Genomic DNA, 17,399 nt, shown 5'->3' on the forward strand with positions numbered 1-17,399 from the left:
CGATACGAGCACACCACAGGAAGACTTTGTGGGTGGAGCAGCCGAAAGTCTCTTTTGTGGTCTCACGTCGATCATCGGCGAAGAGTGTGGTGGTGCGCATTCCCTCGTCAGGCAGGGCTGGCGCATGTGTGATGAGCATTGCGCCAACATGGTCGAGTGCCACGATGGGAGGATTCAGTTGTCGCAGACATGTGCTCCAGGCGTCTGCGCGGTCGATGACGAGAGGCCCATAGGAGATGCCGTCTTCTGCGCTGGTGATCTGGACTTCGAGTCTGAGGACGCAGACTATAACGGCGTTGACTATGACATCGAATCCAACGATGAGCCTATAGAGGATGAGGAGGAGGACTCCCTGGTAGAGTGCGGCCCTGTATATGGGCCAACTGGTCACTCCTGTGATGCTCAGACCGAGGGTCAGACCTTCTGCGACTTCGATTGCAAGAACATTGTAAGTGACGCAATGTCGAAACTCATCTGGTCTGTGTGCAGTCGACTCTGACTCTCTCATAGCTCATCTGCCACGACGGCAGGGCGCAGGTGAATAATTACTGTGGTAATTCCTGTATATATAATTATGACTCCCACGCAGCCTTCTGTGTTTGATCGTCCTCACTGTGCCGCTGTGCAGCCTGACTAGTGCAAGGTGGGCTTTGGATGTTCATCATGCTTACTTTACATAGGTATCCTGTACTTAAGACTCTGATCCTAAATTGATGGACCTGGCAGTTTCTTCCTGCTGCTGGAATGTTCTTGTGTAACTTGTGCCTATGCAATGTTGCGGGCCCAGGTCTGGGAGCGAGACTCACTCGGTACAGTGCGCAAGCTTGTGAGTCCAGACAAGATACAGATGGCAACTGAGCAGATCGCAGGCAGAAGCACCGTGTTCACAAATAAGGACCTCCCAGCTTTTCAACGACATTGCTGAATCATTCTCTAGACTAGTGGTACAATGTACTGAGCCGCCGCCTGTACTTCGGGCCTTGGACCATGTCGCGCCACATACGCTGGTAAGTGGCTGGCTTACAACAAAAGAGTCCGCTCACAACTTGTGTACAAATGACTTGGATGTCATACCCCGGAACTTCTTGCCAAAGAACCAGAAAATGATGCCGCTGCAGCTGAACAAGGTGATAAGGGCCATGTTGGTAAGCATTGGTGGCACGAACCCGTTCGCTATCGACCATGGCGTTATGAACTTGCTGACGCCGTATCCCCAGAGGTTTTTATTGCTATTTGAGCCAGTGTCAGTGAGTCAAGATCTGGTCACTCTGTACATCTATCTATACACACACACACACACAAGCATATAGACAGACAAACAGACAAGGGATAGTGTGGGGGGTGGTAAAGAGGGACTTACATGGTGATGATGACAAAGACTGATCCCGTGATGGGCTTGTAACTATCAATGGCATACGTGCTAGCGATGCTGGGCAGTGCAGCGACCTGTATGCCCAGGAAGCTGTACCCAATGATAACGATGACCTGCCACGGCCAGTGCCGGTCGTAACCCACTGCCGTAATGACGCTGCCGATAATCATGATGATGATATAAGGAACCATAGCCACCAGCCGCATCTCGGGCTCGCGCACGCCATTGTTGCGCGCTGTCAAATGCGCCGCAACCCAGTCGCTCAGCGGTCCACAGGTAAACAGGCCGACGAGCCCGCCCACCAGCACGGCCAAGTTGAACAGGCCGATGGTCTGCGAGGAAAAGTTGTACGGCGGGGCCGCAAACACCTGCGCCTGCGATAGGTTGACCACCAAGAATCCGGAAGCTGACCACGACACCACGAAAGCGGCAAACTCAACCACTGGGTACAGGTGCAGGTATAGCGGCAGCCACAGTTCGCGGAGGAGCCCGCCGGCATAGGGCTGGATTGGGAGAAACTGAGCCCTGCCAGGTCCGCCGCGGCCAAGGTAAGGGTCTATGTGCGTCTCGGCGTGGGCGAGGCTATTCATTCCTGCTGCGCCGCCGGCGGAGGCGTGCGTACTCGTGTCCTCGAGTGTGCTTTCGTGCCCTTTCTCCTGGCTGTCGCGATCTGTTGGCGTTGCGGTGGCATCAGCAGGACCAGCAGAAGCAGAAGCAGGGACACCAGTTGCCATCGTGGCACCGGGTGCCTGACGGTGGTAGCGCGTCTCGGGAAAGAGAAAAATGCAGACCAGGCTGGTGAAGAAGAGCATGCCGGTGTTGAACCACCAGAAGCTCTCGACACCCGTGTTGAGGGCCATGGCTCCCGAAATAACGGGCCCGACCATGAGCGAGATGAAGTACAGGCTGAAGTAGAGCGTCTGGTACTTGCCACGGTCGTGCAGAAAGATGATATCGGCGATTACCTGTGGCATGAGGGTCTCACAGGGTCCCGCGCCCAGCCCGTTGAGAACGCAGGCGCCCATGAAGGAGCCGTAAGAGGTGGCACGGGCGCGCCAGACCGAGGAGAAGGCGCAGATCAGCGAGGAGAGGATGGCGACGGGGCGGCGGCCGAAGCAGGTCGACATGGGCACCCAGATGAAGTTGCTGAAGCCCAGGACGAGAATCGCCACGCCTGTGAACTGGACCACGTCGGCGAGGGAGCATTTATAGGCCTCGATGTAGTAGTCGAACATGGGAGCGAGGGCGAGCGGGCCTAGGTTGAGGGAAAATGATACTGCGGTTGCTGCGAAGATGGCTATTGGGTGGGGAGAAGAAAGGAGAAAACGGTCAGCATTTACTGTCTTTTGTGTCTGCATTCCTTTCTTCTTCTTCTTTTCAACATTATCAGACACAATGTTCAGGGCAGACTGGCCATACTGGTAGATTTCCAAAAGGGGCTCCAGTTGAGGGGATCGCGCGGATCGTCCGAAGGCTGCGGGACGAGCACGCTGCGGTGATTTGCGCCCTTGACGAAGTGGTGAGATCCTACGTCCTTCATGATCTCCGTCCCTGGGTAGATCTTGGTGCCCAGAACCCCCTCGATCTCGTGGATCGTGCTCTCGTCGAGGTTTTCGTCCATGATGGGCGTGGAAGGAGATCGATTAGGCAGAAGTCCAACGGCGCTGCTGATCGGTAAATAGGTTGACTGGAGTTGAGCTTGATGCTTGTTTCCCAATCAAAATGCACGAGGGATCTTCAAAAGGGATTTCAGCGACTTAAGAAGGTCGATATGTCCCAAGTTGCTAAGGATGCAGTTCCATTACGTGAGACTTAGATAAACACGACGAGGTCAGGTAGGACTCCAACGCACGTGGACGACCAGGTTGGATTTATACAGCGAGCCTCGTCACAACACGCTTGTTTGCGACCAATACAGTCAGCAACAAATCATTCTGTGTTACCCTCTTCTCACACCCAGACCAGACCTTGTCAACCTCCAGGCGAGCGATCAAACAAGATCATTACGCTGGGCCCGGGGCTGACCTGGCACGTCTAGTACAGCATGAACAACCTTCTTTCCCCAGCTTTTCCTCTTCCCCCCTTTAAGAGATTTGGGGGGGGGGGGGGTAATAAGGCTAGTTCATTGGCCAGAACGAGGATTAGGGGTCTATTCTCCAAAAAGGCCCATGGGCGGAGAACTTAAAATGCTCCCTGACCCGGCAGGATGGGAGCGCGGCAGTTCTTTTGCCCGGGAGCCAGCCAGCAATGAAAGGCTTAGACGCCACGCTCGAGGAAATCCCAGATACCAACAGTTCGGGAGCTCAATGCGGCTATTGCATAGCCGCTAACCTCGGGTTGAGACGTACTTACTGCCAGGCTTGCTGCTCAGCCGCTATGCTAAACTGAAATATTGTAGTTTATCTAGATGGGGTGGTCAGGACATGGGGAGGGAGCATATCTCCAATGTCCCGAAGGGTGTTGCAGAACAGGAAGGCGAAAACCTTGATATAAGATATGGATGATGGACAGCAGATCTTCTCATGCAGACATTTCGACAGATGGATTGGGGTATGTGCCATAACCAACTTAAGCAGCACAAAGAGCGACCTTTTTTTTTGGGGGGGGGGGGGGGGAGATCGTTAGTCTATCGCGTAGTCATCTAGGAGGAAGGTGGATTGGAACTACAAGCAGCTCAACTTTGCAGATGCTAAGGTGGATGGATGGATGACAGTATGCATTTTGGTGTTGTAAGGGACTGAGCACCCCATCTCCCCGGATTACCCCCACGACCCTAAGCTTTAATCATATCCCTCCAACGCATGACGCCTCCATTCGTCGCGGGTCCTCATGGGGAGGCTCCAGATGCTTCTAGGCCGTATACGAGTGAACACTAGCCGTGGTATTTTCCCAGGTTTCGACCCCTTCTACACCTAGGCTACCTGTTCCGTAATCTTAACCTGCCATTTCTTGATGGTCACATGGTGTTGTTATCCTTCGGTATCCTAGATAGACATGTATCCAGACTGTTAGTCTTGGTAGAATGGACCTCGTCAAATCCCCTCGCTACGAAACAACTTTCAGCCACGTGTGCTTCTTTTTCCCCTTGGCGCGGTCTTCGAAGGAAGGGCAGGGCGTCTTGGTCTATTGTGATTCCGCACTGATCTACTGAGAGCCGCACGCAGACCCCTTTGTGCCGCGTGGCTTGACTCTATTCCGAGCTGAGATGACTATCTCGGAATTTCTCCTGCTCATGAATCGTTCCTGTTCCCAGTGCTGAGAGGTCTCAGCCGAGCTTCTGTTAATAAGGTCATCGTGGATTGATATTGCGATTCAGGGTACATCATTCATGCCAATCCTGGGCTTCACAAGGCTATCAGGAGAAAAGAGGCCGTACGGATTATCTACCGCCAACAAAGCTAGGTCTACTTCAGCAATACGCTCATGCAGTTAGTGGTGCCAGAATTTCAAATCTTTGTTGCGGCTGTGACGAACGTGGACACCGGTAGGCTCGATACCTCAGACTACAGATTTGTCCTTCGCAGCAGTCGTTTCCAAGGTCAAACGTGTCCATACCAGTGGTCCAGTCGACACAAACAGCTCGAGTCGTACTCGCTGCGCTACATTCGTCCTCAAGATTGGTTTAGGTTCAAGAAACTTGAGGGGAACGTTTAACTACGATTGCTTTGCCACGGTAGATTTCTTGTGCAGTCTGCCGTCTAAGGCGTCTGTCTAGTCCAAGCTCAATAACTCCTGTGTCGCCATCTGACCCCGATTCATTCACAACTTGCACTTCATATCCTCGATGATTCCCATAAAATAGACATTGATGTCGGCCGGATCGTTACCCGAGCATCCTGTTACGGAAGAGAAAAGATGGTTAGTAAAACCTTTGCATGCTTGAAACAGCACCTTTCCCCTTGATTTCTTCAGCAGAAAAATGATCTTTACATACCCAGCTTTAGCCGATGCACAGATAAATTGTAAGACCGCAGCAGCAGGACAACTACTCAGTCTTTTGCAAGCTGCATAGACATGCTGTGTTTCTTCAGCCAGAACCAGCCAAAGAAGTCGGTCAATTCCCAAGATTTAGACACTGGATGATTTCATTCAAAATCGGCGGCGGTGGCGGTGATGCTGTGCGTTTCATGCAACAAGATATTGATCTCAAGTTTGCACATGAATTACAAAGAACAACCTTTCAGAGCCAGCCAAGCCTTGGCCTCGTCGATACCCATTGCTAATATGCTAGTCAGCGCATAATCTGGTACCGCCCGAAAAGGAAATCTGGGTATATTTCTTCATTGGAACGCTTCCCCAATCTCCAAGCTATGCTCTGTTGAATCCTGACCGCAGGCAAGGCAGATACGTACCGACGGTGAGCAACATCTTCCCAAACGACTCAACATCATCTCCCTTGGCATCAGCCATCGTGCTCAAGATGCTTCGCCTCTTGACCACATAATGCTTCTTATCCCGCCACGCAATCGCAAATTCGTACGGATCCCGCGCATGCCATAAATGCGCAGAGAGCGTCCAGTTCCGCCCCACGAGGTTCGCACGAACATCCTCCCCACACTCGGCGACCTGGCGCCCCGTGAGCAGCTTCCACACCTTCATAAAGAAACACGCGATGAGATGCGTCCGCCGCGCGGACTCGTGCAGCACCCAGTCCCTCCAGAACTGCCGTAAGGCCTGCAGGCTCAGGAGTGAGGAGGCATCAACTCCGCCGTCGCCGCCGAGGTGAACTGTTTCGCAGGAGCCTGGAGGGCCGGTGGTAGCGTGCGCATCCCAGTGGGTGTAGCTTGCCAGGGCGAGGGCGGAGGACTGCAGTTCGGTGAACATGGCGTCTGCAGAGCAGCGGGCGACGATGTCACCGTCGAAGAATCTGGTGATCTGGTAAAGCATCATGGCGTGAGTGCGAGCTAGGGCGTGGAGGAGGTCTCTTGGTGTCTCTGAGTTGAGAAGGCCGTTTACTTTGGTGTCGATGCAGCGCATGATGACGGGGCCGTTGATGGCATTCTTGGATGTGTATAGGGCACATGCTGCTATAGCCCCTAAAGTAATACAGGGAAGTCATGAAATACGTTATCAACTACCAAGCCTTGATCGTCGGGGTGCACGGGTACTCTTGAGCAATGAATCACCCACCTTGCATGACCTGGGGCACCTCGTCTCTATAAAGTGCAGGGTGACACCATGGGGTCTGGAGCTCAGCTAGCATTGTCTTGGGCGCAGATTTGATCTGGTCCATGGCATACAGCAGCCTGTTCTGGACCTCTTGGTTGATGGCTTCGAGATTGAAGTGTCTCGGAGGGGCGACTTGCAGAGAAGATCTAGGTGAGACGCCCCTCGTGGGATACACTGGTTTGTACATATCTGTCGTTGTGGAAATCAACCCTGCCTCTCCGCTCTCATTCTCGAAAAGAGCTGTAGTTGAGTCCGTCCATGATGGTACCGACGACAGTGCCGGATCTTGAATGGTCCCAAAAGAATCCACGGTAAGATCAGTATCAAAGTGCTCGTCTCCCGGCCAGGACGCATCCAGAACAAGCGTGCTCGCATGCGTATCCATCCAAAGTTCTTGGCCGGCTGTCTCAGCCGGGACTAGTTGACTCTGCACAGGCGGCTGCCCCGGCTGCTCCACGAACATGGTGGACGTGGGCGTGGTTGCATCCAGCATGGGCCGAGCCTCCTGGGCTCGGCGGGACATGCGCGCCTGAGAAGGATATCGGCAAAGCAACTTCCGCTGCGCGCAACGGAGACATGTTGGGAAGGTCTGGCTGCACCTTCTCTTGGCCTTGACACAGTCCGAGCAAGACTTACGGCGCGGTGGTGGATCCCCGCGCTCGAGATGAGAGAGTGGCGGTGACATGGTTGGTAATGGTGTGTTGAGTCGTTGTCATGAGGTCAAGCTCAGCAGTCCAGCAGCACGGCCTGGGTGGACAACAGGCAGCAGGTGGTAAGTACTTAGTGAGTAGAAATGTGAGCATTCAGGATTCGCAAAGAGGGTTAGGGTTCCTTGTGTAAGAATATCTGGGCCACCAGTGTTCCCAGTCTTTGCTCAGCAGGCAAACCTGATCATATCTTGAAGGAGAAAGTCGTAGATCCCAACTGATATCATATTATGGCGAATTTGACTAGGAAGAGTGCGACCGGAACAGAGTGATATTCAAGTATCAGGGACAAGCAGCAATTGGTAACTTCCCAGAGGGGAAAATGGGGGATGCAAAAAGAAGCACCTGTTTAGGCTCGACATCTCCACCACATAAACACTCAACGAGCAATCAAACAGAAAACTACTGCTTTTGAACGGGTTTCACAAATACAAAACAATGATCCAAAAAGTATTGTGGAGGGAGAACTGAAAAAGATGATCTGCACAGGGGTCGAACCTGTAATCTCCTGATTCGTAGTCAGACGCCTTGCCATTGGGCCAGCAGACCAATTTGATTGGGAGCCGTCTTAATCGTGGGGTTTATAACTCCAATGTTTGTGAGCATGCTCCATTTCATTCTTGGATGCCTCTATGATTAATGAGGAACAATTCCCTTTACTGTCCTCTCAAATTTATAAAAAGACTTTTGTGTTAACTTCATCTCTTCCTCGTAGTATTGTAGATATGCTCCCTTTCACCAGTCACGGACCACTAGTTTTGTCTGCGATCAGCCCCTAACCCTCATCCAGAGCTCAGCGCACAGACCACCCTGACGACGTCGAGACCAATCCCGCCCTTGCGGTTTGTCAAGTGCATCCGACAGACCTCTGTGCATCAACCCCAAACAAGCAACCCCAAGGCGCAAGATCACCACCAATTGCCCCGTCAAGATGGGTGGACACGACGATTCATTCGAGATGCCACAGAGTAAGGCAACCCCCCCTCCCTTTTCTACCTACGGCCCACCAAGTCACGCCTCACTGACCTCGAGTTGTAGAGGCGACCCGCGAGGAGATGCGCGACGCCAAACTCCCCATGGCATACCGAGACAGCTGCGCCAGCCTCCTGATCCCCCTCAACCGGTGTCGATTCGAGACATACTATCTGCCGTGGAAGTGCGAGGTACGATTGGAAGAAGCCCTACCAGCACCCCCTGCCCAGAGGCGAGAGAGAGAGAGAGAGAGAGAGGACAAGCCGCACGTTACGATTCTGCGGCCCTTCAGCTAGGACACGTTACGTCAAACATTTCTTGACCGACGGACAAGTGCTGACATTGGACGATTGTTACTTACAGCAAGAGAGACACACATACGAGAAGTGCCAATATGTCGAATTCAAGAAGCGGGTGGCCAAGATGGACGAGTTGAGGGCGGCCAAGGACGGTGCGAGGAGCAACTAGAGCATGGAAGATATGGGCCGCAATTGCGAATGTCCTTGGCTTTGCACTTTGTATGTCATCGGCCTATTGATTACAAGAAAGAGAACAAAATAGACGACTCAAGAACACCACTGCTCGTTCCAATTGACGCCGTCAGTGGAGATATGTCGACAAGAGGGGGAGAACCCCCCTCTCCATCTGGACAGAAACTGGTCTGCGGCAGCATGTTTCGATGGAAGCCATACGCCATCGAGGATTGGCGAACATAGCATTTCTGGCCAACTGAGATCTGCTTCTTGACCTGCCTACTCGGCATGCGCGACGTTTCTTGGTCTCGACTACTGCCACTTTTCTCTTTGCCTCGTCGACGATATACCAGATGAACTAGGTGAACCTTCCCCCAACAATGATTCATGCTTCAACCAAGAGCATCAATTGGACTGTGTCGCATGGTTCAAGCATGCCTGGCAGCCAACAATTTCCGAAGCACAATGGCTCGCTCTCCTCAGGGCTGAAGAAGCTAGGAAGTAGGATACGCCTGGTGCCTCATCGGGGAAGGCGTCATCATTCCCAAACGCTGGGCCTATAGCGTCAAGATGTCTACAGATCCCAATGTCACCTCACCCCAATCCTTTTCATTTGCCCATGTCATGGTTCTGGCCGAGGGAATCGCACCGCCATTGCATTGTTCAGGTCCTTTGCCATGCCATATCATCACGACAAGCCGACAAGGTCACACTCGAGGCCAAGATAGACATGATGAAAAGGATGCTACTAGCATGAAATCAGAAGTTGTTGAGCAGATGGGCAAGGGCACGAAAAAGAGCCTCGCCGTGCCGAACAAGCCTTCCACCAAGAAGCGCAAGACCGGCGACGACAGCAGTTGTTCAGCATCCCAAGCTTCAACGCACCGCTCTCCTCCCGCAGCTGCCCCAAATACAGCCAGCGGAACAGCAGGTTCTCCATTGCTTTCTCTTCTCGGACGCAGTGGAACAGTGCCGCCCAGATGACGAGGCGAAAGACGTAGACAAGACGGGGCTCCCAAGAAACCCTGGGGGCCTAGAATAAGGTCATTGACCAGTATTGGGGACACACCCAGACCGTGGAAGCTACCCAGCGGCGACCAGACGCCGGCCAAGCGGAGGGCGTTCGTCGTCGTGTGTGATCGCGCAATCAGCGAGGATCTTCGAGGCAAGGCAAAAGTCCCTTGCTTGAGGTCTCAGCGAAATCTTGACGACAAGTGAGTGAGCACGGACGACATAACTGCTGTGGCATGCATGGCCCATCGTTACTTGGAACATGTTTCTATTCTGCTAATCTGCAGGCATTCTGTGGTATAAGGGGGGTTGGTCCGTACGAGGTTGGCGCGGATCTATTTTCGGGAATTTCAAGCACTACATTGAGGCGAGTTGTCAATAGTGTTCGCTTTCTAGGTGTTTCTCTCTGAAAAGGAACTGGGAGATTTGCGGTTGCCTGAGCCTACCAGGTCACACATGTTATGATATATTCCTGCTGTGAAAAGAGCGATCTCTGGGAGGATTGTATTGCATGTTCCTCAAGGCTCAAGAAGAGGATCGAACTCACTAGGAAGTCTCATAGAACAAGCTTGCTCCAGCCAACAAAACAAACAGGGGCCTGGCCTGATCTTGGTCAGACCTTTCGAGCCTTCCGACGCCCCGTACAAGATTGGGTGACAATCATATGTACAGATAGAGCGCCCTTGTCCTCATGGAATGATCCTGATCAGGGATGGGAGACAAGGCCTTTGCAACCTTGTGTGACAGCAAAGCTCCCGATAACCTTGTTCTGCAGATCGTTGTTGAAATTCCCAATCCTCCCCTGGCGGGCGGCTCGACCCCTGGTTGAAACATTTGAAACAATTTTTAGGCCTGGGCTGTGCCGTTTCGAGCCAAAGGGCTCTTCCGGTTGAGGATTCAGGGTTGCAGCGCTTAAGTACCTACTGTACTATGGTAGATCCTACCAAATCTCCAATGGTGTGAGTATGTGCCTTGAGCCATTTCGACTGGCTGGGGCAATGTAGCGCGACTGGGAGGATGTCGGCCCCCCGACTCGACTAGGGACGAGATTTGATGAGTGTCGATCTGTGTAGCCGGAATCTCACCACTGGGGCCGCCCCCCCTCCCAAATGCCCTGGGCGACCCGCTTTTTGAGATCCCGTCTGCACTGAAGTTGGGTTCGTATTCAGGGGTGGGCTTGGTCACTGAGCATGAATAAAGCTCGAGGTCGGTTATATAATCCCAGATATGTAGATCATTTATCGCTGTCCTGAATGTCCTTTTCTCGTCTTGACGGTGTGCATTGTTGATCTCTTCGTCCTTCCTCCCAGACCTCCTTTCGTTTTTCGTTGTGTGTTTGTGTGTGTGTGTGTGTGTGTGTGTGTGCCAGTCACTCTCTCTCTCTCGCTTCAGTCCCAGGATCGGATTTACATTCTTTCTATTTTCTTCATATAAAGGAACAAAAACTCTTCGACAAGATGCAGTTCTCGATTGTAGCCGCTCTCTCCCTCGTCGCGTCCGCCGGCGCTCTCCCTGCGAAATCGTTCAGTCACAAGGCTAAGGTCCTCGAAGCCGCGGCGTCAAACTACACATGGACTCTCACGGACTTCAACGCCGCCGGCGGTTCGAACAGCTCGTACAGTAAGTCTGACTGTCTGAAGCAGCCCCCTGCCCCTCCTCCTCCTCCCAAGAGAGGAGGGGGGAGAGACAGAGAGACAGAAAGAATAAGACACTGATACTCAGGGGATAGGTTTCGACGTCAGTGCTCCTCCTACGACTGAGAGTGGCCTTGCCATACCAGCCTTGTAAGTTTTGCTGTTGATTTATATGATACAAGTCTCCCGCCAGAAGATATCGACAGATCCAGAGTTACATGAGCTGTCTGACTAGACAGCTCTGGTATGTGCTCATGGAGACAAACAAACCCTGTCGAGATACTCGTCCAGAAGCGCTCCCCTCCACAGCAATAGCAGCTGACACTTAGGTCCAATCCCACAGCACCGCATCCTGCACAGGCAGCGGCATCGCCACCGGTCCCTGGCCCTGTACCGGCACTGCCATCACCAACACCAGTGCAGCCCTCGTCAATGCCTACCTGCAGGCTTCCAACGACACCACATCTGCCCACCTGGCTGTGAGCTACCAGTACTCCACGATCGAGGGCCAGTAAGTTTTTGTCCCTCCCGACTCCCCCCCCCCCCCTCTTCCAGCAAGAGAATCTCCTAGTTGACCGCATTGGGAATTCTAGGTGGGGTGTGGAGTTCAACTGGACTGCATTTGCGACCGTGCCTTGGGGGTCTGGAATTTCTTTCACCACGAGCCCGTCCCAGGTTTGGGGCGTCGAGTAAAGAGCTGCGTGTGTATATTACCCTACCTTGGAGTAGGAGTTTATTTCGACATGAAGAGTAAGCTCATAGGAGCTGATCGTGCAGGCTTTCTGGCCGCGACTTGCGGACTCTGAGTCTTCGTTTGGCAGACAGCCGTGTTTGTCTTTCTTTCTACTTTGACCTCTTTGACGCTGGACAGATTAGACTATGACAAGGCCCTTGAATGCCTTGATGTATATTAGTTCATCAGCTATTCAGTCTGGCGTCACAAAACTCTTACGAATCTAAGATAATCTTAAGATCTTAATTCAGGCTTGGCCCAGTAGTCAATGAATTGTGAAAGGCCTCTACAGCAGCAGTAATTATGCTAAGACTATGAGCATGGCCATCCCAAGTGCAAGCTGTAAATGATGTGACCTATATATACAAATTGTCTCTATAACATTGACGACAAATAGAGGTTAAATCCCAGGTTTCACGGCCTGATAGCAGCTTGCGGTTGCAATAGCAACGGGCGATGGATTATTCTCTCAAAGATAAATGTCAAGCTTTTTTCAGCTGGCCGATACCCACATGATCCCTCAAGATGGAGAAACATGGTCAGTCTCATTGTTTGACGTCTGGCCTGGAGCCCAGATTCCTCTCCGCTGAAGCTCCCGTGCTCTGTCGGGGCTAGGTCCACAGGTCACCAGGGCCCGATTGTACGGCAGCGCACATATACGAGGCCCGCCCTCGTAGTCTTCCGCCAGGCTAGCCTCCACGGTCCGCACGATCTTGCTCGTGAGAGCTCTATTGCTCGTGACGACCGTCAGGCCCGAAGCCCAACCGTACAGGTGCGTGGCTCTGTTGCCGGCGACACTCTCGAGATGCTTGTCCACCTCCAAGGCTACCTCGGGAAGGACACCATCGCGGACGAGCGATTCGGCACACAATGCCGTCTCCTCGCCAGGAAGCACATGCAGAGGTAACATCAGGTCGTCGGAGATGTGGTGGATGGAGAGCTTCTGGAGATTAGCCGACACGCCCTCGAGAAGCACTCGGGCCCTTTCCACCTCTGTCGGACTCCCTATCGTCCTAGTGATGTCGGTGAAATGGGCGATGGCTTGTTTTGTGCAGATGAGCTTCTTTCCCCGCAGCCGTGAGGCGGCAAGAGACGGGATGAAATTATTCCCCTTGTTTTCGTCTTCGATATGGGTTTGCAGATCTCGCTCCATCCAGGGCATTTTGGCAACCTTTGTGTGACAAATGTCCGACACCAAAGCGATCAGAACACTTGTGTCAAGCAGAATGGTCTCACCCACATCTTCCTCCTGAGGCAAAAGGTTGGAAATCGCCGTGTCGACAGGTACGGGAGGCTTGTTGGTGACCCAATTGGACTCTGCGCAATAGACTTTGACGTTGATATCGCTGCCACCAATACCACGCAATTTCCCGATGAGCCTATCGATCTCCTCATTCTGGCCTTCTTTTACCCTCGTCAGGATGATTCGTATCCTTGGATGCCGGTAGTTGTGCCATTTACTGCGGGCCACGTCGATTATCTCCTTGGTTTGTCGAAGGGTTGCGACATCCTCATACAGTGCGCTGTCATTGTCGTCGTCATTGTCGTTCGCTTCTCCATCGGAACCCCAATCCCAGCCACCCTCAGCCATCTCGATCAACAGCCGTTTCTGGTCCTTGGTAATGATACGGATCCATTCTGCGCCTCCATCCACAACGGCATGGACGCATATCAACCCCTTGACAGTCTCCGCCTTGCCGGATGTGCGGCTAGTTTTGGCCGTGGACACAGCCTGGCCTGCAGCCTTTGGGAGCTGCTGGTTGACAGACACCAGGTGGCGGCATCGTTTTACTATATTCCAGTGCAACTCGACTGCATGCACATTGCTGCTACGGAAGCGCGCCGCTGCAGAAAGAGGGCTTCCCTTTCCAGGCTTCCACTTGATAGCAGGGTTTGCCAACGAGGCAAGATACGATTCTGCAGCCTCGACGTCAGATCTCATATTGTCCATGAGGCTACGCAGGCCCTTGAAATGTGCATTTCGGCCCTTGGTAGTGAAAAGTTGTTGGCGTAGTTGCTCCATTTCTCGTAGCAAATTATGGCTTCGCGCAATAATATCGGCAGCCATTCCAGGCGCGCTAGAGGATTCTTCTTCATCAGTATTCATGGCGTCTGTGAAGGAAGATCTAGGTGTGGATGGTGGAAGATGAGGAGGAGAGGTTGTGTGATGGCAGACTTTTGATGGACCGAGAAGTTCGAATGCAAGAAAAGAGTCATGGTCATTCATAGTGTGGATGCTGAGGGTTAGGGTGCTAATACAAAGACTAGTGCATATACAAGGCGCGGACATTGGCTGCTCTGGTGAATCAACAGTTGGAGAGTTATAGGACAAAAATAATAATCAGCACATTCAAACAAACTTATTAGCGAAGAGTATCAAATGAATTTCTATCTCGACAACATAATGATGAGGGATCTTTTAATTACTGTGTCCGTCTGTATATTCGACAGCGCATTCTGGCTTTAGGTGCTTCATCCGTCAAGAGCTGGAAGCAACAATATCTACCTTGAGGAAGAATCTATAACCAGTCTAGAGAGAAATTGAAGACTTCGAGATTATTGCTCAGCCTCAGCGGCCAGGATAAGCCTGGTTTTCATTAATAGTAGAGCAAGATTTCATTAACACCCCACAATGGCAAGAAGAGATGGTGTGCGAGGCCAGGTGGGTCACTGGCCCCACTATCGCCAGCCAACCTATCTATAGCCCCAGTTAGCCAGCTTTTTTTTTCCTTCCTTTCTTTTCCTTCCTTTTCCTTCCCTAAGCGCAGTCCAATACAGTTCATTTCCCATAGATGGTCACGGTATGAGTATTTGCTTTTACTCGCCTGGCAGCTGGCACATAGTTAGACCCAAAATGTTTATGTCAGTCGGTATGTAAACCTGTCATCTCTCTTTCAGCCTCTGTAAGATTTCAACAACTCTTTTCTCCATTGTGAAAAATATTACTTGGATATCCTCCGGCAGAAACTCGAGTTGGCTCGACTGCCCGACCAACCCGAAGGTTACGACATCCAACAAGGCGTCCCTGTCCCACAGATGCAGGGGCTTCTGCATCATTGGAAGACTGAATACTTGCCCAAGTGGCGCCAGCACGAAGCCAAGCTCAACGAGCTTCCAATGTTCACCATGCCCGTAGAGTCTGACGGCTTCGGAACGCTCGACATCCACTTTGTCCATGCCAGGAGCAACAACCCCAACGCAATACCACTGCTGTTCGTCCACGGATGGCCTGGCAGTTTCCTCGAGGTGACCAAGATGTTGAAGGGTCTGACGAGCCCTGAGGATGCCAGCTCGCAAGCATTCCATGTCGTTGCGCCGAGCTTGCCCAATTATGGCTTTAGTGATGGCGTGAAGAAGGTGAGGTGACTGTTGTTCAAGACTGCAATAATTCCACGAATAGGGCAGGTCGGATTAACTACCATGACTCCAGAGAGGTTTCAATATTTGCCATTATGGGTTTGTACTGAACAAGCTAATGCTGGGTTTGGGTTACAACCGGTAAGTCGCTCAAGGCGGTGACTGGGGATCCATCATCACACGGACGATGGGTAGGCACCACGACCAAAGTCTCCGCGGCAATCTTGCCATGTTTGATTTCCTGAACCTGCTGAAGAAGCCTTGGCTCATCCTGCTCGCCATGCTGTGGCCGCCGTTCTGGCCATCCAAGGACAGCATTGCGGGGTTACGCCGAGGGCTAAACTACGCATCCGGCGGCAATGACTATTACAGATTGCAGTCCACCAGGCCGCAGACGGTTGCATTTTGTCTCGAGGATCCGCCGGTCGGTCTGCTGGGATGGATGTATGAGAAGCTGATCCACTGGACGGATGAGTGCCAGTGGACAGAGGACGAAGTCTTGACATGGGCCTCCATCTACTGGTTCTCCCGCGCCGGGCCTGTTGCCAGTGTTCGGACGTATTTCGAAGCCGAGAATCCAGCCAGGGCGTGGAATGGCTTATCGACTGACAGGAAATTCTGGGACTGAGTCAGTGACAGCCGTGGACCATCCTGGGTTTCCTCGGGTGCTAATTTCTGTTTCTATTCGTCCCAGACCAGTCAGTTCCCCAAAGATATTGTCGCGATACCCGTCATCGCAGCCAGGACCCTAGGCGATATCACTTTCCATAAGTTCCATGCTGCAGGCGGGCACTTTGCTGCTTGGGAGAAGCCAGAGATCCTGGTGCAGGATCTGAGGGAGATGTTCGGACCTGGAGGTGGAGCTCACTCTGTCGTTGGAGACGTGAAGAGGGACTAAATGCCATCTTTTGGGAAGTAAGCTGAGGTGTCGACGAATGTGTGTTGGGTCGAGCGACGAGAGACGTGATCATGTCTACAGATCCATCCACACCATGTCTCCAAAACTAGAAATGCATCCAACTTATATAGTATGCACTTTGTTGTCCTACCATGTGGATCGATCACTTTTGTTGCAACCTAACACTCATTCTATTGGCTTTCTACGTGGTTGGAGAACATGTACGCTACATGCAAGTATGGAGTAGCTCACACACACACAAACCGCACACATGCATGCAGGACAAGATCGGGTTATATGTGCGCCGTATCAAATTGCGTGTCCGAGACGTGCAGGATTTTAGTCTCCCGTTGTATGACTTAGTCGACAAAAGGACCGTTTCTTGTCGAGACTCCACTATGCAGGTGCCCCTGCTCAGCTCGGAGCCGATAACATGGGTAAAAATATTTGCCATAGAGGGCATTAAAGCATGACCGTCCTCAGCGCCAATAACTATGTGCGGAGTGCAGATGACAGTACCCTCGTGGGCACCCACAAGAGGCCTTGGCCTGTCATTCCCACCCTTTTGATTTGCATCCAAAGCTGATCTGCAAGCCAAAAGGACCCGGCTGCCTCGCCGTGCGCCAGCCACGGGTGCTGTAATCTGTGCTTATTGCACCCACCAAGCGGTCATACAAAAAGCTCCCAATTAAGTATTTATTGGCCTTGAACCGTGCCATCCGAGTTTTGTTTTCACAGCTCGTCTCGACTTGTCTTTCAACAACCCAGCCTCGTCACCACTTGTCAAGGCGAAACCCAGCGAAATCATACACAGCCGGCGAGGCGAATTCATTACACACACAGAACATATTTAAAATACTCCTTCCAGCAAGCAAAATGACCAAGCCAAAGTCGGGAAAGCATGGTAGCTCGCGCTCGGGACGTACCGCAGATCGCTCAGTCGCAGGCCAGAGCCACCAAACATATACGCATGCACCGTAAGTATTTCCCACAGAAGTCCCACCGGTCACTCGCCGACCACCAATACAGGCTAGGAACAATCACTGACCCGGATCCACGACCAGCCACCTTAC

The 17,399-nt window shown here is 52.3% G+C and overlaps 7 protein-coding genes and 1 non-coding gene across 8 annotated transcripts; 4 read left to right on the plus strand and 4 right to left on the minus strand.

Annotated features, from left to right (window-relative positions):
* Nucleotides 1–148: 148 nt before the first annotated feature.
* M406DRAFT_73180 (uncharacterized protein) lies at nt 149–637 on the plus strand (the record flags this gene model as incomplete). Its single annotated transcript, XM_040925608.1, has 2 exons — nt 149–448; nt 590–637. 2 exons carry the CDS (start codon nt 149–151, stop codon nt 635–637), a joined length of 348 nt encoding a protein of 115 aa, XP_040771686.1.
* A 402-nt stretch (nt 638–1,039) lies between these two features.
* On the minus strand, nt 1,040–2,993 carry M406DRAFT_268014 (MFS general substrate transporter; the record flags this gene model as incomplete). The annotated part of the gene is made up of 4 exons (XM_040917904.1): nt 1,040–1,229; nt 1,361–2,042; nt 2,127–2,669; nt 2,792–2,993. 4 exons carry the CDS (start codon nt 2,991–2,993, stop codon nt 1,040–1,042), a joined length of 1,617 nt encoding a protein of 538 aa, XP_040771687.1.
* A 2,687-nt stretch (nt 2,994–5,680) lies between these two features.
* On the minus strand, nt 5,681–7,226 carry M406DRAFT_47488 (uncharacterized protein; the record flags this gene model as incomplete). The annotated part of the gene is made up of 3 exons (XM_040924336.1): nt 5,681–6,408; nt 6,503–6,909; nt 7,063–7,226. The coding sequence occupies 3 exons, from the start codon at nt 7,224–7,226 to the stop codon at nt 5,681–5,683; spliced, it is 1,299 nt and encodes a 432-aa protein (XP_040771688.1).
* Nucleotides 7,227–7,725: 499 nt separating this feature from the next.
* M406DRAFT_t114 lies at nt 7,726–7,797 on the minus strand. The gene has a single exon. It is a non-coding gene; the product is annotated as a tRNA-Arg (tRNA).
* Nucleotides 7,798–8,120: 323 nt separating this feature from the next.
* Nucleotides 8,121–8,981, plus strand: M406DRAFT_358315 (uncharacterized protein). Its single transcript, XM_040923863.1, has 3 exons — nt 8,121–8,216; nt 8,287–8,411; nt 8,584–8,981. The coding sequence occupies exons 1-3, from the start codon at nt 8,180–8,182 to the stop codon at nt 8,686–8,688; spliced, it is 267 nt and encodes an 88-aa protein (XP_040771689.1). The 5' UTR covers nt 8,121–8,179; the 3' UTR covers nt 8,689–8,981.
* Nucleotides 8,982–10,994: 2,013 nt separating this feature from the next.
* Nucleotides 10,995–12,322, plus strand: M406DRAFT_358316 (uncharacterized protein). Its single transcript, XM_040923864.1, has 4 exons — nt 10,995–11,324; nt 11,434–11,488; nt 11,682–11,849; nt 11,932–12,322. The coding sequence occupies exons 1-4, from the start codon at nt 11,162–11,164 to the stop codon at nt 12,029–12,031; spliced, it is 486 nt and encodes a 161-aa protein (XP_040771690.1). The 5' UTR covers nt 10,995–11,161; the 3' UTR covers nt 12,032–12,322.
* A 269-nt stretch (nt 12,323–12,591) lies between these two features.
* M406DRAFT_267603 (uncharacterized protein) lies at nt 12,592–14,013 on the minus strand (the record flags this gene model as incomplete). Its single annotated transcript, XM_040917884.1, has 1 exon — nt 12,592–14,013. The coding sequence occupies one exon, from the start codon at nt 14,011–14,013 to the stop codon at nt 12,592–12,594; it is 1,422 nt and encodes a 473-aa protein (XP_040771691.1).
* Nucleotides 14,014–14,925: 912 nt separating this feature from the next.
* M406DRAFT_353509 (alpha/beta-hydrolase) lies at nt 14,926–16,165 on the plus strand (the record flags this gene model as incomplete). Its single annotated transcript, XM_040922772.1, has 4 exons — nt 14,926–14,941; nt 15,073–15,428; nt 15,502–15,569; nt 15,624–16,165. 4 exons carry the CDS (start codon nt 14,926–14,928, stop codon nt 16,054–16,056), a joined length of 873 nt encoding a protein of 290 aa, XP_040771692.1. The 3' UTR covers nt 16,057–16,165.
* Nucleotides 16,166–17,399: the final 1,234 nt, after the last annotated feature.

Source organism: Cryphonectria parasitica, assembly GCF_011745365.1.
Source record: "Cryphonectria parasitica EP155 unplaced genomic scaffold M406scaffold_9, whole genome shotgun sequence".
NCBI lineage: Eukaryota > Fungi > Ascomycota > Sordariomycetes > Diaporthales > Cryphonectriaceae > Cryphonectria > Cryphonectria parasitica.

Coding starts and splice junctions, on each gene's coding strand:
- M406DRAFT_358316 (XM_040923864.1), top strand. CDS start 11,162: ATGCAGTTCTCGATTGTAGCCGCTCTCTCCCTCGTCGCGTCCGCCGGC. Junction 11,325..11,433: donor CGGTTCGAACAGCTCGTACA/GTAAGTCTGACT, acceptor CTCAGGGGATAG/GTTTCGACGTCAGTGCTCCT. Junction 11,850..11,931: donor TACTCCACGATCGAGGGCCA/GTAAGTTTTTGT, acceptor TGGGAATTCTAG/GTGGGGTGTGGAGTTCAACT.
- M406DRAFT_358315 (XM_040923863.1), top strand. CDS start 8,180: ATGGGTGGACACGACGATTCATTCGAGATGCCACAGA. Junction 8,217..8,286: donor TTCATTCGAGATGCCACAGA/GTAAGGCAACCC, acceptor CTCGAGTTGTAG/AGGCGACCCGCGAGGAGATG. Junction 8,412..8,583: donor ATCTGCCGTGGAAGTGCGAG/GTACGATTGGAA, acceptor TGTTACTTACAG/CAAGAGAGACACACATACGA.